This window comes from Betta splendens, chromosome 21 (genome assembly GCF_900634795.4).
Source record: "Betta splendens chromosome 21, fBetSpl5.4, whole genome shotgun sequence".
In the NCBI taxonomy this organism is placed as follows: domain Eukaryota; kingdom Metazoa; phylum Chordata; class Actinopteri; order Anabantiformes; family Osphronemidae; genus Betta; species Betta splendens.
In genome coordinates, this window is record NC_040899.1 from 1,424,256 (window position 1) to 1,442,012 (window position 17,757).

The 17,757-nt window shown below is 47.8% G+C and overlaps 1 protein-coding gene across 4 annotated transcripts; it reads right to left on the reverse strand.

Annotated features, from left to right (window-relative positions):
• Positions 1–767: 767 nt before the first annotated feature.
• Positions 768–17,189, reverse strand: akap11 (A kinase (PRKA) anchor protein 11). Of its 4 annotated transcripts, none has more exons than XM_029136524.3 (12): positions 17,007–17,189; positions 14,045–14,145; positions 13,707–13,817; positions 13,568–13,621; positions 13,355–13,486; positions 12,315–12,567; positions 7,844–12,200; positions 7,603–7,743; positions 5,861–5,944; positions 4,398–4,444; positions 3,891–4,081; positions 768–3,244 (listed from the first exon to the last, which is right to left on the reverse strand). In XM_029136524.3, the coding sequence occupies exons 2-12, from the start codon at positions 14,105–14,107 to the stop codon at positions 3,059–3,061; spliced, it is 5,619 nt and encodes a 1,872-aa protein (XP_028992357.1). In that variant the 5' UTR covers positions 14,108–14,145; positions 17,007–17,189; the 3' UTR covers positions 768–3,058. The 4 variants fall into 4 exon arrangements, with proteins under 4 accessions (XP_028992357.1, XP_028992356.1, XP_040924794.1 ...); XM_029136523.3 differs by having other exon boundaries at positions 5,861–5,947; XM_041068860.2 differs by lacking the exon at positions 17,007–17,189 and adding an exon at positions 16,445–16,913 and having other exon boundaries at positions 5,861–5,947.
• Positions 17,190–17,757: the final 568 nt, after the last annotated feature.

The window sequence follows — 17,757 nt, forward strand, 5'->3', positions numbered from 1 at the left end:
GAAGTCTGACACTGGACAAATGTTGTTGTTTTGCTGATATGAAACACATCTCTGCCTACAGTAACTCAGTACAGGACCAGGGTTCGTCATGTTGCTCCGGAACAAGAAGTCCAAAGTTCCCCAGCCTCATCCTCTTCCTCAGCAGATGAAGCAGCCGCTGCAGAGGCTGACGCTTCCCACACCCACCCACCCACGGACCCCCTCATTTGCAGTCGGCTGGAATGACTTCACCCACACGGGTCAGGTCACCCACAGTCACGTCCTTGTGCGGCTGCTCTGGGAAACTCTGCTCGTTCAGCAGCTCCCACTGCGCTGAAGATCAGAGATGTGCTCGTCAGACACATTCCTCGCCTCCTGTATCACTGTGCAGCCTGCAATTAGGCATCCCCACCTTCCCTCCTGCCTCGCGTGTCAGACACCTCCATTCATCCAGTGACAGGTATTGGCTGTAGTGAACATTATCTAATTATACATCTCCACCTGTGTGGTGCAGACTAATCGCACAGCAACAATGGCTGTTTGTGCAGCTGAGCTTGTTACTGACACCAGCTCCATCTGTTTCACTTGGCACCTGCAGCAGCCTCGGACTCATTCTGGCCACGGTTCCTAATATCACTCTCTGGAACTTTAAAATATTCACTTTCAGCCGCTGGGGTTTCGTTTTCTGAGTCGTACCTTGGGTCTAAAGTATGAACCCATTTATTTTGTACCTAATTAAATTTAACCTGAGGAATTAATTAGTGGATACAGTGATGAGGACAAAGCAGCACATGGAAAAGCTTTATTATCACACGAAGCTTCGACAGAAACAAAGCAAGAGGTTTTAAAACGTAAACTATTCAGGAACATCACTGGGAGAACAGGTTGTGATCTCACTGCTATGGAACTTACATACAATATTAAATATCTTTATTGGGCAGGTTACACAGGAAGCAGATGATGCAGAGTCTTTGCAGGGACACAAACACAGTAATATAGCGCCGAAGGTCACGAGGGAAGCTGGGGAGTGCAAAGGAGGAAAACGGTGGAGGGGAAAACCTGGGAAAGTCCTCAGCATTCACACTGGGAGAGAATCTGTACACGGCCACGACTCGCAATACATTCCTTTAAATGTGAACCAAAAACACTTCACGCTCCCGCTTTGCAGCGTAATACTTCAACTATTACCTTACAGTAGTTTTACCTCAGCGAGAACTTTACTTTTTTTTTTTTAAAGATTTGTTTGTGTGTGTAAACAAATCAAGCATGACAAACACCTTAGAAGAGGCTGTCTGGCATGTGCAGAGAGCCAGTGTCATTAGCCAGCACAGGAGAATTACAATGACGTTAACAGAAAAGTCAGCTTTAAACCGTGATGACAGTTCAGCCATGCAGGGGAACACACCAACCACAACATTAACTTTCCTGTAATGCCTGTGAGGCTGTGGTATATTACAGTGTTTCATACTCAAGGAGCCAAGTCCTGATCATTCTTAGGTCCCTCATTAAAACAATAAATAAAGACAAAGATCCCAATAAGCTTTCTGTGGGGGGTTTGGGGTCCACTGGAGGAACTTCACAGAGGAGGGCAGAGGTCTGAGGACCGGCCTTCTCCTCAGCCCCATCACGAGCAAGGAAATAAATAAAAAGTGCAACTCAGCAAGGAGCTGGTAGTGCTATGCATGGACGTCGTATGAGGTGACTGTAGCGTGGGCGACAGAATGCGCGAGTCCAGGGTTCAGCTATGTTCATGCTGGCTTTGTGGGCTGGCGCTTTAATTACTACAAGATTCACCATCTGCGTCACTGGATCTTCCCCAAACTGGACGTAGATGACCGGAGTATCACTTTACGACTGACTGGAGGGGAGGAGTCACCTTCTGAGCCACATCTGGCAACGTGTGTAGCTCTGAGCAGCAGTTCACATTTCATTATGAATTTTTCCTTCACAAAAATATACTTATTATTTTAACACCGACCGGCCGAGTAAACATCGTCTACTTTTACTAAGTTCGACAACTTAAGCGATTGTAGCAGGACATGTTTATCTGATACTGCACAGCATCAGATAAAACAGGAATTCCAATACTGGCAAGAGGCAAGGAGCGTTTCAGACGGGCCCATCTGATCGTCAACGCAGAGAACAATTAACAGGGTCTCGTTGGTCTTCACAGGTCCAAAACTTTAGATCTGATCCACAATGATTTATAGCAAACCCAGTCAAGCGCATTCATTAGGTCACAAGAGAACACAGCTGCAGAAACCAAACTGAAAACAGCCACAGCAGCAGGATAAGCGACGCTTACATCCGTTACCAAGCAGCCGTGTGCCCGTGCTGTCCTGAAAAGACACCAGAACAAGTAAACGCATGGGTTTCAAGGCTCTGCTTCCACTCTAATGAGCCCTGAGGCAAGCTACATGTAGGGAGGAGATGATGCTCCGTTAAAACATCTGTTCTCCGAATCCATACCGTGAAGGCTTCAGTACAGGCGTTTGGACCTGACCTCCAGCTACAGAACCAGGAGAACCCATGAAGACCCTAAAGTACGGCAGCCTCTCGGTCAAAAGACTCCACCAGAATTTAACTTGTGCACTGATTAATCCTCCAGGAGGAAATGACTGCCAGATGTTGACGGGTGCTGCCCTGAGTGATAAGACGAGGGTGTGGTGTGCACAGTTGGTCTCTAAGCATGTGAAAACATCACCGCGGAGGTGAGCCGTGGGTGTACTGACATCATCCACCCAGCAGTGATGGGGATTCCCTAGCAAAACACTCATTCTCTTTCTCTCCACTGTCTGGAACACATGGGGTGCGTCTCCCTGTTCTCTTCTGTTCTTTCTGTAGCTCAAGTGGCAGCAAAGCGTGAGGGCTTCAACTTAGGAGTGTGGGTGGGCAGGAGAAACAGCTCACTGAATCAACACGATATGTGCAGCCTAGTAAATGATGAAACTGCGGCAACAAAACAAAGGTGGAATGGAAAGTAAACAGAACTGTTGGTCATGGCATGCAATACAAAACACACGCCGCCCACATTCACGAGCTGGTTACAGGCCCGCTCTGCATGGCACTAGGGCTGTAGCTAGGCATGCTCCAGGAGCCACTGGAAGAGGGGGGCGCGCTGGGCGTCTCCGCCCACCTGGAGCGCTTCCTCCCTGGCCTGGGGCGGGCTCGGAGTCTGACTCTCTTCACAGTATCGCAGCAGCATGTGCAGCAGGTCTCCCACCCTCCACTTCTTCTCCCGGAGCCTTTGAACCACCACAGGAAGCTGAAAGACACGGTTCATTGACGTCAGTCATCAAAAGGACGAACCGTCACATTCAGGGAGTTAGTCCTGACGAAGTAGAGGTAACACACGTGTGCAGCTGTAACACCTTACGGCTCGGCAGCAGAAAAGACGCCACAGGGCCAGCTTCTGCCTCTGTCTGTTGGGCAGCTGCAGCTGGGTTTTCCTGACTTGAGAACAGTGGCGCAGGCCAATGCTTTTCATTAGTGTGTCCCTAGCACACGGCCCATCAGAAACATGAGATCGTCTGGGCCCTGTTACACTTTGTGTCTCAGAAAATGTCTAATTAAAGATGAAACATTGAGGCATGAACTTGTACCTCAGACAGCTACAACTAAATTTATTCAGCTTCAACATATCATTCATTACCCAGACGTCATTTAAATGCTATAAAAGCTTTGAGCTTTGAGTCTGATGTCAAGTGGATGGAAAGCAGGCACACAGTTTGACCTGCTACTTTGTGAGGATCTATAGACAGTCAGATAAATTAAAGTAAGGTAATACATATTTACACTTGATTCCAGCTGAAGGTTGGTTTCTAAGCTGTAGAACCAATAACAATGGTTCCTCTGACCGAATGAATAACCTCCACAGTGGGAAGCGGTCAGGAGCTAATGAGGGTGTTCACCTGCTGGAGCTCTCGATCAGGACTCAGCTGGATCTGGGGGATGTCAGCCATGGAGGCTGCCACCCACTGCAGCATGCTCCTGAGCTGACGGTCCAGGGTCGAGTGCTGGCCCAGGTCCCTGACGTCGGAGTTGACTATGAGCAGGGCGGGTCTGGGAGCCGGCACCTGAGTCCTGTCCACACGGAGAGTCCCTGCAGCACAGAGACACACGTACAGGTTTCTACTGCTCTGATGTGATGCTTTTCCACCTTCCCACAACAGAACAAGCCTCGTGAGGAGCCCCTGACTGGTTTGACACATATGTCCTGTGGAGGGACTGGAACAGATGAATGAGCACTTGTGCAGCTGAATATGGGGGTGGTAAAATCCCCAGCTGCTGCAACACACAGCTGAAATCAAAGCCAACTGTTCTGAATCTTCCAGTGGAAAGAGTAAGACGTGAAGTGAATGTGTCAAACTGTCTGATACGGATATTCAGGCCAGACGTCAAGTGAAAGCTGTCCTTACCACTGGATTCCTCCTTGGCCTCAGTCTCCTTGTCCTCCGTGTTGTCACTGTTGAATGACAAATGTCACAGCATTTAGTGCCAAAGGACCGAAGCTTGAAGGAAACATCTACACCAGCAGCTTTCCTTAAGCTTGGCGGGATGTCAGAATCCACACAGAGATCATATTTAGAGTGTTTGTTCGTTAGGACCCTCATTGAGTTCACATCTCCACGTACGTTTTCCCATTCTGAAATCAACTCCACTGAATTTCTTCATAAGCAGCTGAGAAGGTATTTGCAACATGACGTGCCAACAGGTAACAGCTATTTCTGCTCTTTATAAGTAAGTTAATCACAGACTTGTTGACACAGCCCACGGCTACAGACACTCAGGCTCTGCTCGATATCAGGATATGACTTTCTTTCCAGAGGGTGACGACTCAGGAGGCTTATTTTCATCTGCTGCTTTGTGAAGAGGATCACGAAGCAGCAACGTCTGAGGAGCACAAGCCCACAGTTTGCAGCAAAACTGTGGTTCTAACGCTAACTCCTCCATAGCATCTCAACCTGTCTGTGAGAACGGCCTCCTAACGGGGGCACAGCTGAGTGTTGAGTCCCTCATACATCAAGCAGCCATGTGTGAGTGGTTGTACACAGTCATCTGTTGTGACCTGCTCACAGCTTCACATTCTAATGATGATCTGTGATGTGACATGACTTTTACTTAGTGGAATATACACAGAAATGCTAGTGATTCACAAAACTCGCTAGTAAATTAAATATGGCACAGATCACAATGCTTGTTCATATTAATGCTAAACCCCAGACATCCAGCTCTGCGTTGGTTCTGACACAGTCAGTCCTCCATGTTGTTTTTATACACGTTAACAGGAAGGTGCTCAAACCAAACAAGCAAAACAGTTGTTTCGCAAGTTTCAGCCTCTTTTAAGACAAGGAATCTGTGGCTCTGTGCTTTATGTTCTAGGAAGCCACTGGTTTCAGTTGATGTCAGATCAGAACGTGAACAAACTCGCTTAAAAAAAAAGTCATTCTAGCCTGTGAATATTGTGACATGTTAGCTGCCAAACAGATGTCAGTTCCTCTGCAGCGAAGGTGGAAAATGACAAATACGATGCTGAGCGAACTCTTGGAGCGGCAGCGAAGGTGTGCAGTCTGGGGTAAAAGCATCAACACTGCAGTGCGTCGGTGTAAAGGACCTGAAGCTGTAGGGACCAAATCAGCTACAGCTTCCGATCCTGCTGGTGAGCACAACAACACAACAGAGCATTCTAGTTAGCAGCACCGCATGCTAGCGCTGGCACCAACAAGCAGACGGCAGGTCCAGGGGTCATGCAAGGCGGCTCCTAGTATGAGACAAAATGTAGCTCAATCTTTAAATGTGGGTTCCTTTGTCCCATTCTAGGTGAGCCTCCAGGCCTGATGCGGTTTGGAAGCTTAGTCATGCTAAGCAGATGCTGACCAACCTGTCAGAGGGGGAGAAGGACATTCGCTCCTCACACGCCTCCCCCTCCAGGCCCAGACTGCTCCAGCTACTGCTGTTCCCATTGCTGCTGGAGAGAGAAGGTAGGTAACGCACCACAGTAACACTGACAGGGCTGAACATGACACTTACTGACATGGAACAAAGCGAGGGATGATCACATCCATCACAGAGCTTCAACAAACAACATTCAAGCTAATGACAGTGTCGGGAATTTGAAATAATCCAGGTGAAGGTCATAACAACGAAGAATTCTCCAAAGCATGAATATTTCCTCCATGTCTCCACTAAACCATCTGCAATGTTGATTGAAACAATTTGTTGCTAAAGGCCCAACACGTGAGATCACTGCATTCTTGTCCTCGCTTAATCCCGTTAACAAGGCGGTTTCCAGCTGGCAACAAAAGCACAACAACAAACACTTTGTGTAATTAGTCAGTGATTAGACGGCTGGCTGGAACCTGCACACGGTGGCGTGCGGCGCTCAGTGAGGCTGAAGGGCAGAACGATCCGATGCCTAAAAATACCGCCATTAATCTGCGTTAGCTCAGATTTAGCTTTCTCCTGTGGTTTCTCTGAATGACACTGCACCTTTAATCAATCAACATGCTCCTGTCAGTGGGCGCTTAAAGGTGATTTTTCTTCCTTTTGTTATTATATCTGCCCAGTGAACTTTGGACTTTGTTCCTGTAGAAACAGAGCCTTGAATAAGGAGACAACTCAGAGACACTCCTTTAGAAAATATTATGATACCTTAACTTGGCCCTGGTGGACAACATAGCGCTCTGCTATCACAATGTGCTCACTTAGCATCCTGGGAAAGAATTTCACATGTCGTCAGCTGCTTCCATAGAGATAAGCAGCCTGCGCTACAACCTTAAACATGTGTCTATCGACTCAGACAAAGGCTACGCTGTCACAACTACTGCCCCGTTCTGATCTCTGCGGTGCATTTAAAAAACGTTCTCAGAAGAACTTGGCTGCTTTGACAGCTACATAAAGCCTCTAAGAGCTACACATAAGAGACCTCACATATAATGCAACATTTGCACAAATCAGGGAAAATTGCATGTTGGCAGCGAGGCCTCTAACCATACGGCGCATTGTGCTGTGTGCTGACCTTGGGAAACGTCCAACCTGGACTGAACCACAGCAGAATAAAATGAGGGCAATAAATCCCAATAAAAGTTTCACTACTACTGTGGTAGCAAAGAGAGGAGCACAGTTCCACCACCATCCTAAGATTCAGACCACAAATAAACTGCACTGCTTTTAACGTTCAGGCCAGGTCAGCCTCGTCCCAGAAGAGTTCAACAGAACCAGTCCAAGGTTTGGACCCTCACATGCTGTTTCCCATGTCACGTGACCACAGAGTTCAAACTTGAATTTTAATATCCCCTGTATCGTCTTAAAATGTAGTTGAATAGCAGATGTACATGACATACATACAAGATCTTAGAGACCCCATTATCAGCAGGGAATGAGGTTGAGACAGTAGCTGGTACCACCTGTTAAAAAAAACTAAACAAAAAAATCCTGGCAGCGTTTCTGGGGAGCCTGAACGCCGCTCCTACCAATCTGCTCATCTGTCAGCACTCGTGTGTAGCAGATTGCATCACAGAAGGTGGACAAGGAACGGAGCTGAAGACTTTGTGCATGTTGAACAAATACATTGTATTTCAAAATGGGTGTTGGCTGCATGTGTAACAAGTGGTGCTTCAGTACCTGTCACTGAGGTGGAGGAAGCTGCTGTTGTCATCAGGGTGCTCGTCCTCAAAACTCAGGTTAGACCAGCTGCCCAGACTGTCGTCTCCTACGCTCAGCTGATGTGACACAGTGGACTCCGTGGTTTCTCTACCTGGAGAGCTGAATGCAGGCACCAGCAGAGGCTTTAGAGCTCTATGGTTAGATCAGAGATCATACTGTAGCATGCTGCAGCTGAACGCTATGTGGACGTGGTGCTCACCTGACGTTGGCAGCCTGGCAGACGTTGGACAGGGCGGAGGTCATGATCTCAGCAGTGAGGCTCTCTGCGTAGCTGGTTCCATCATGACCGATGCCACTGTCTGCGTTCAAGCTGGTGTTGCTCAGTTCCCTTTTAGCCGTTTCCATTGCCATGGAAACCATTTCCTCAGCAAACACTGTCCTGTGGTCCAGATCTATGTGGATCTTTGGTATCTCCAGGCTGGACAGCCGCTCAGCCCTCCCCTGAAATTCCCCTTGTTTCCTGTTCTGTAAGACAGGTTGGCGGTTGTGCCCGCTAAGTTTGATGCAGTATGGACACTCTTGGGCCTGACAATAACGGCATGTCCTCTCCCCCAGGACGGGGCCCAGTGCTGGTCCCTCAAACAGCCTCTGAGTGTGGGAGTGTCTGTCGTGGCCTCGGTTGGCCGGATGCTCCAGGCTAGTCAGTCCCATGGGTGTCAGACTTATCTTTAGAGTGTCATCAACTATTTTCCTAGCGTAATGCTCAATGACCTGCATCACCCTCCTGCTGTAGCCACCATCATACAGGCTCCCTGTACTGCAGTAATGCCTGCTCTTAGCCTCCCTGGACAACAGGGGACAGGAAAAGGAGACATTCTGTGTGTCTTCAACCTTGGATTTCTTATAGAGACAAGAGTCGGTAAGAGACTTTGGAAGTCGCACAGAGGAATGATGCAGCTTGCGAGTGACATCACAGGTGATGTTATAAGCTAGAGACTCCGCAAAGTTGACCAGATCCATGTACTCCCTCTGAGACTGTGCTTCCCTGCAACAACACCGAGCGTCAGCGCCAGAGGGACCAGTCATGGACTCTGCTTGGCCTTTGGGCGATAGAGCCTCACTACCACAAGCTTTGCATTCATCTGGTACAAACTTGAAGGACTGAAGGTGGGTTTTAGATGATCTCTGTTTGATCTTGCGACTGGCGTGAGCCAAGCCTTGTTTGATGGAGCTATAGGCCAAACGACTAGCGTACTGATCTAGGACCAACTCCCTACATCCTCCTTCCTTTTTTAGCACCCTGATGAGGTATCCAGCATATTCATCTGTCACACTCTCACAGCTGGGATACTCAGAGGACAGACCAGAGCTGGAGCTGGAGATGGTGCTTGAAGTGGAAGTGGGAGAATGGAAGACAGAGGCTATCAGATCATTAGACCATTGCTCAGCCAGGCTCCCTAGCCTCCATTCTCTGTGGTGATAGTGATGGTGATGCAAACCTTCAGAACAGCATCTGTCCGAGCTTTGCCTTCCAACACCTCTATGGTATGGACACTGCTGTCCAGAGCCTACCATCCTCTTCACATCGTTGATGACCTCTCCTGCCACTTCCCCAGCGTACATCCACAAGGTGTTCAGAGTCTGCTCTGAGAACTGAGCCACACTGTCTCTGACTCTCTCACTGCCCTTTTGCAACTCTCCCCCCTCCTCTGCCACTCCCAGGGTGTCCATCTCTGTTGCCATGGAGACAATATGACATGCCAACCGTTCAGCATAGTGGAGAGCTTCCTTGTTGGACATTCTGCGAGCAGACACCTGGTTGAGGTCCTGACCATCATCCCTGGTCTCTAAGCATCTGATGCCACAAACACCATTCTCCTCAGCCCACTCTTCCTCCTCTTCATCCTCATCACCATCTGCCTCCTCAGAAAGAGACCGCATCAGTTTAAACATGAACTCAGCGTTGTCTGCCTCAGGGGTTAAATCTTTTGGACCTGGGCCAGGTTCAGGCTGATAGTGTGGGGTGGGAGGGGGTGTAGCAGGAGAAAATTCCTTGGCCAGCTTGCTTTTAAGTTTCTTAGAAAACTTTTTTATCTGTTTCTCTTTAGACACCTCACTTGGCTGTTGAGGCGTAGAAGGAGGGGTTCCGGGAGTCTCACCAGATTTTTGACCAGAACATTGACCTGAGTCTTCCACAGTCCTTCGTCCACCCATCTCAGGGTCTGGCACATTTAGAGTATGCATGATTACAGGAAGTGTTTCAACCACACCTTTGGTCCAAGGGTCTACTTCAAAACTGGCTTTTCGCTGGCCTGAGCCTGTGTGGAAGGAAATGTGAGGAACGTTACGATCTGTTGTTTGCTCAGCTGGGCCTCCCTTCCTTAAATTCCCAGAATTGCTACAGTCTAGTGTGAAACACTCCACATCAGCTCCCTGATGGTGAGGAGAATCTAGGGTCTCATAATTGACTGTGTCTTCATTAGAAAACAAACACCTTTGTCTATTGATTGTCTTCGTAAATAGATCAGCACACTCCCCAAAACCTTTCTTTGTCTTTGAAGCGGCTATTAACTCACAAGCTTCGGTTACTAGCTTATCAACCGTGTTGCCAGAGAGGTTGTGGAATGGGGACTGTACCTCAGGGGGGACTCCTCCAGTCACAGAGGTCTGGGTTGCGTCACTGTAAAGGTGGGCTTGTGTAGATGTAGTGATGTGGGATAAAGGTGGGGAGGCTTTTTTAGAGTTAGCCCGTGGGCTGTCCGACATGCTCAGCTTGTATTGACAGGTCTCCTCTGAATTCTGGAGGTGGGAGAGAGCTTGACCTGCTTTGGGCACAGGAATACAGCTGGCCATGCCTGAAACACTGAACAGGGCTTTCTTTACAGTGCAGCTAGCATCCTCTCCTGAGGGCACTGCCGCTGCTGCAGGTGAGCTGGCACTTAAAACCTGTTGGTTAGCAAAGGTACTGCAGGTGCTTGTGTTCTCTGCACTCACGTAACAGATGTTGTCCAGAGACACGCTAATAGCTGCTTGGCTGGTGAAGGCAACATCAGCCTGAGAGAGCTCAATGAAGGCTTCCTGAATAACAGATTCAGACAGGTCTGACGCGTAAGAGGAAACCACCTCTTCCTCCTCTGCCTCTTGTCCATGGCCAAAGGACCAATCACTGGGGGTGAGAGGAGTTGAGGGGTGGGAAAACTGACAGACTTCCATTATGCCTTCAAACACGAGCTCTTCGGCCAAATCAGCAGCGAAACGTGTCACTGTGTTGTGAAAAATTTGCTTTTTTACTTTCAGGAACTCTTTCAGCGCCCCAGAGACCGCTTCTCCGACGAGAAAACCAGCTAATCCATTAATAGCTCGTTCCTTTAGTACATAGGCTCGGCGCATCCCAATCTCATGGAAGGCCATCTGAAACACGGAGGAGGTGAGCTTGGCAGCTAGATGACACAGTGTTGTGGTACAAGAGGATACACCTTTCTGGAGGTCTCGCAAGGCGCTGCCCAGGCTCATTTCCACCAGATCAGATGCAAACCTCTGAATGCCGTCCTTTAAAGACTGGGAAGTCTTCTGGAGCTTGGCCACTGTCACAGTCTCTTGTATTTCAGAGAGCTTCATCAAGTAGCCTGAAGGGTTTTTGAATTCCTTGTGGCACACACAGCTGAGATTTTTGTTTTCACTGATGTCAACAGCAGACTGATAGCCACATACTGATCCCAGGATTTCTCTGGACAGACTGCTGGCAAAGTCAGAGTAGGTCTTATACAGAGAGCAAAGATGCTGGGGTTTGCGTAACTCTGAGTTATCCTCTCCATCCTCATCTGTGTTCCAGAAATATTCTAGCGATCCACTAGAGTCCACCAGAGGGCTGAAGGCTGAGGAACTTACAGGACTGAAGAGGGGGCCACCATTATCGTCAGAAGAGGTCTGCACCGGCCTTATGGGGTCAAAGGCATCAGCCTGGAGCGAGTATGGAGAGCCTGCTTTCAGAGGAGTAGGTTTTTTAACACTGGCTGGAAGGGTGGGCTGGTCAAAGCGATGAGGATTCATACCCTTGGTTGAGCAGCCCCTAGAAACATACTTGGATGCTGAGCCAGCGGTATAAGACTCAGTGGACATCTGTTGTGTTGGTGGGACACTGTTGGCATCCAAAGGCAGTGTCAGGGTGCAGCTCTCTGAGCTTAGCTCCTCCAGGTCATCAAACTGGTCAAAACTGTCAAAGAATTCACTGACTTCAGAGTCAGAGTCTTCAACTGGATCTCTGGGTCCCCCTGGCACCTGGGGGATTTCCAACTTGGCCAACAGGCTCTTCTGGTAGCCCACCTCATCTAGAAAAATTATAGGGCTAGGGCTGGAGCAGTCGGACTCCTCCGATTCACTGGCATGATTTAAAGGTGGGGGGACATGAAACCCAGGACGACAGTACGTCCACTGGGATTCCACCCCAGATGAGGTCTGCACTGTGACAGATACACCAGGAGCCGACGTGCCTGAATACTTATTGGAAGAGGAACTTCTAATAGCACGGGAGCCTGATAGTTCCTTTCTTCTCTTGTGGGCCGGTACCGTCTGTGAGGCTACGTCACGCTTTTTGAAATGCCGATGGAAAGCTGCAGCTGAAGAGAGTGGAGAAAACTGGTTATATGCAATAAAAAGAAAGTAGAAAAACTTGTTTCTGAGGCTGTGACCAAAGCGTACTACAACCACTGAGAACTACATCTTAAACATACAGGGATTGTCTGCCGTGTCATCCTCCTCCAGATGCTCCAGAGCTGTGACAAAGTCGTCCTCGATTGACGAGACTGACTGGTTGGTGTCATCTTCCTCTGGATGACTTGGCTCAGTTGTTACTTTCTGCAGCGCCTGGAGCTCCAGAGCATAGCGGACACCTGCCATGTAGCATCCCAACAAGCCCACTGAAGACGGTACACTGGCCTGAGTGTTGGGATAACGCCTCAGCACACACACAGCCCTTAACCAGCACTGGAGGCAGACATATCAGAAGATTAAGAACTATTTGTTCAGCTTTATTGTAGAATAATAAGACATCTGTAACCAGAGGCAGACAGAGCCTGTAAACTGATCCAGCATTCATGTTCTAAAATAACTAAAAAAAACAAAACAGCTGATACAACAGGAAATGAAAACCTCTCTTGGGGGATTTTTTTGGTCAAATCCTACAGAAGAGGGGAGGAAGGCCAGAAGTCTATTGTTTTGTCTGTCTGTACTGACTGATAGTGGATCTGTTACATATGCAGAACACAAAATATCTTAGTGCATATCCACTGTGCAATGTGTGGATATGTGGGAGGTCTAGCTGTGTGAAAATAACAGATCAAGCTGCAGGGCCTGTGAGAACACAAACCCATGAAGCCTACAACTGGGCTGAAAAACGAATCTTTCTGCCCATGTATGCCTCCTGCTTTTCTTTAGAGGCTTAAGAAGAACAACAGCAACGTGTCTCTACAAGCGGAGACAGAAACGGACAGTGAAGCAACAACTCAGAGAATTATAAGAAGAAAAAGGTCATACTCTTGTGAAAAAGAACTTGTGCAGAAGACACCACAGATGTAGACGCTTTGTGAATGAACTGGCATTAGCACCAGTGGAGCTCTTCTGGAAGAAAAAGGCTAAGACGCCGGCGTGCACTGAGCGCTGGTAGCTGCCAAAGCCCATTTGCTCTCCTCACGTCCTTGTCCTCTGCTTACTTCTGCTTTACTCAACATGCTGACTGAAATGACTGACTTAAAAAAGCAGCTCAGACACATACCTGAGTCCCAAAGTCTTTATGCTCCGCCAGCCTGCGGGAGTCTTTCACTAGCAGGACTTCATCATTCTTCAGGCCGTGGATGTGGACAGAGCGGAGCAGCTCACACAGGCCGCCTGCCAGAGACGACAGGGCCTGGGGAGGAAGACACAGAGCTTAGCTTCTGACCTACGTCTAACCACAGAACTATGGAGATATGTTCCTCCCTTCAGTTACCTGCTGGGTGACTTCTTCCCCCTCACACTGGCCAGGCAGGCACACAAAGTGAATCTGAACGAGCACAGTCAAGGAGAAGCATTAAAGGACGTCATGCTTGCCAGGGTTTGAGCTCTGTGTACATTTGCACTAAACCAACCTCTGTCAGTCTGGTGACGTCTCGGCTTTGCAGCTCGAAGGCAATGCTGCACAGCTCCTTTTTGTTCCTGAAGAGACTTTTCACACAGTGAGCGCTGCTTTCGCGCACAGCCTGCAAGAAAGAATAGAGAATTACGAGTTAATGAAAACCACACCACTGGCCTTTATTCATGAGTTCTGTCATTGTGTCTGCAATTTATTGTTGGTTGAGTTTTGTTTTTTTTACTGTTAATTGTTGACACACACAACAGACTGAAAGAGGAAGTCAAGTCAGTCAGTGACAGGTGATCGCGCACGTGTATCAGGTTTCAGATGCAGAACGAAACGTAGCAGACAGACCTCCTTCCGGACTGAGCCTCTGGACCTCACTGGGAATCCTCTGATGCGGGCACAGGCATCCATAGCATCAGAGAGCTGCACGTGGCTGGCTGGCGGCTCACCTGTGAGTGGTAAGGTGGCACTGTGAGAGGAAGGACTTACAAAACACACACCTGCTGTGGAAGGTGAAGGCAGCCTCAAGGCGTTAGTGTCTGTGCTTCTGTGAGCTGCTTGGCTGCTGTCACCCTGAACACACAACGTAGCTATGACATCATCAGTGCCAGTTGCACCAGGGAGAGCCCGCTGTATGTCTCTATGTGCTGCTGCCCACCAAAACAGGAAGCATAACCTCAAGCCACCTGTGCAGTTTGGTGGTTTAGTAAACCAACCACTACAAGTTTGAACAGCCAAGCAAGTTTTCATCAAACCTGTGAAAAGAAAAATAAATCAAGGCTTTGACTTGTCCTACTGATGAGATACACTACATAAAATAAGTCTGTCTCCTCTGATCTTCTTTCATCCGTCAAGTCTGCATCAGAGATCAAACACCAGAGGGAGCAGCATGAAAGAGTGGGTAAAGGAGGCTAAATATTTACAGTGCTCCAGAAAGAAAAGTTCCCAAGAAATCCTAGCCTCTCCTTTGAGGTTCGGTCCAAAGCAGCTGTTTGGGTCTAGTCGCAGGCAGGCGGTGCTACCCATCAGCCCATCCTGCATCCTGGGAACCGGAGAGCTGGTGTATGTGCCCACCCCCACTATCAGCCATCAAGCGGCTCCTGTTCAAAAATAAGTCCCTACAGCCTGACCTCAGCTTTGTAGCACATCTATTCCTTCTCAGGGGAGATGCTCACAGTGACGTCTGTTATGGTTGTGACTATCTAAAGTGGAAGGGAAGGAAACAGGGCAGCGAATCAGCAGTTTTAGCTTGGGTTTCAGCAAACAGCGGTGCAATGTATGAGAAACTCAACAAATATGATCATCACATTATTCAGCTAATTTGGTTACATACAGTAATGCTTAGCCCCCAGTCATCACTGGAATTATAGACCAAACCGAGTTAAACTTTGTTGCAGTTAACACATATACCAAGGCTGATTCATAGAGGTAATTATGACAAAACCAGAGCAGATGAAGGGGACAGTAGGATGTGTAGGACTTAGTAGTGAGAAAGCCCCACAGCCTGTCAAGGGCACAGACTGTGTAGTCTAAAATCCTGTTTGTTTGGAGTGTGGGTGGCCTGAGCGAGAGATCAACAGAGACAAAGAATGAGAGGGAGGATGAGAAGAAACTCAGAGAGAGGCGAGCGGCTGTCTGTGCTCTCTGGCCAGGGTTTAACAACAGGGGGAATATACGACAAGGGTATGCAAGCCGGTGTCTGCTTGAGTGGACAAACACATGCAGTTATAGAAAGGGATGTACTCCATCAAGTCCATAACTAAATTAATCACTTCGAGAATAAAAGCCTAAATATTCAAATGAGTCAAAGTTTGGTCTACTGGCCACAACAGGAAGGTTGTGATCACACCACTCTACTACAGCAGTTACTTCTCTGGTGTTCTCTTAAGCAAAGCATCAGCTTTGGAGAAAACATACGAGTGACACATTCATAATAAAAAAAATCCTCTGCAGGACTAATTTACAATGCAAACACTAAACCTTTGCTGTGTCCAATACTCCCAAAATGAGCTGAATGAACTCCTCACGGACTTGGTCAGTTCATTTTTACAAACCCCAATTATTAAATTACTGATATAAAAAGTGCAAAACTTTAAGTTACAGCTTCTCAGTTTTAGACTCTGCTCTTGTCTGTTACAGAGTTTACGCAGAGTTTGACCTTGTGATTCAAAGGAAGAAGTCTGTGCCATGAGAGGCTCTGTTAAAACTTTGCCATAAGTTTTGGAAAATATCTTTAGTAAGACAACAATGTCAATATGGATGCCAGCTGCCGCTCCAATAGACACACATACAGTAGAAATATAAGGTAATGCATCACCTCAAGTCTCCACATTTAGTTCTTGGCAAAATCATTAAAGTAAAATTAAAAACTATGTGAACTATGTGCGAGTGGCTCAATCCTGACACTACCAAAAAAATATGCGTCTTGTTTGAAGCACACTAGCATCAATATCATGGAGCCATCACATGTCAGATCACATCTTGGGGACATGAACACACTCACAACTGCAATAGCATCGGTCACATCTGCAGTTCAGAGAATTCACGTCAGGAACATCTGTTATTGTCGCACTGACTCATCGCACAGTCCAGCAGTCAATCTAGTAAATCTACTACTGTATGCCTTCGTGTTTGCCTGGAGCTGCCGTCACCCTAAAGGTTCTGTTCATTATTAGACGTTGTGGTGTCGCTCACCCCTTGTTCGAAACAACACATGACCCAAGTAATGAATTAGAAACACGTTCTCACACACAAACCGATCATCCCTCCTACAGAACCGCAGTCATTGGACTGTTGATGACGCCACAGACTCAGCCCTGGTAGCTCAGCACCGCGCTAGCGTCAGAGCCTCTGAGCTGGTCCCCGCCGCAGCAGGCCACACACGGTGGGAACCGCAGCTAGCAGCTAGCAGCCTTCAGGGGACAGAGCAGCCGTACGATGCGCCTCGCTCGTGACGAGCTGTCAATCACGGCGCTAGCAGCAGGACCGAGTCGCGACCGGCTGCCTGTGATGTCACCTGACGCAGTCCGCTAGCACCTAGCCACCAGTCCTCTAGGTTCCAACGCCTGAGCAGAGCGACGGCTGCTCGCGTTGTGGGCGTTTCACACAGCTATGTAACAGTCTACGTTCGCACTCAGCGTCGAACTCCAGCAGCAAAGACGGAACCACTGGGCTTAACGCGCGACTTCTACGTTTTCTACTTGCTAATGCAACGGTTGACACGTAGCTAAACCAACATCTAGTATTCGGCCTCCTCTCCAGCCAGGCATCATCATTACTAGTGTAAATGCTTCCCAAAAGCCACTCTTACCTTCAAAATGTAAGAAATGGGTTCAGGGAGGTTTTCATATGTAAGAAACTAGGATAATCGATTTCACCGATTGCCAAAAATGAACCACACTTCCCATTCCCTGTGCCGTTCCGTTTGTCCCATGAAAACAAGACTGCGCCAGGCATCACCGATCGAGCGCCGACCCCGCGAAGTGTTCGCGCTCACACCGTAGAACACAGAGCAGTCGAACCCCAGACAGATGAAGCTGAATTAGCACTGGGCTGCGCTGTATTATAGCTGCCTACACGTTTGGTATATTGTACCCTACTAAGTCAAATTTTAGCTTGAGGATACTTGCAAAGCACCGCCCCACTACTTTTGTTTGTGGCTTTAGCAGAAGGTGCATTTTGTAGGAATTAGTTTTTAGTGATATACTCCACCACAGTTACATACTGTATAGCTCTTCAAATGTTTTACTGGTCGATCTACACCTGCTAAGTCAAGACTGCTGGGAATGAATGAGTGAATGTTCTGGGCATCGAGCCCAGAGTTAGTGTAAGTGATTTAAACACAGATAACATGAATGTGCAAGTCTTTGGTAGATTTGTTCCACAGAAATTGTTAAGGTCCTTTCAGTTTAACTGTGTCATTAATGTCATTAATTAATGAATGTGTCATTAATTTGATGTCTTTATTCCATAATCAGTCCATTTAGTTAAAAAGAAACTCTTTTGAAAAAAGGGACATTTCTTTGTTCATTTCAAAGCATTTGTTTCTTTGTAATTAGTAT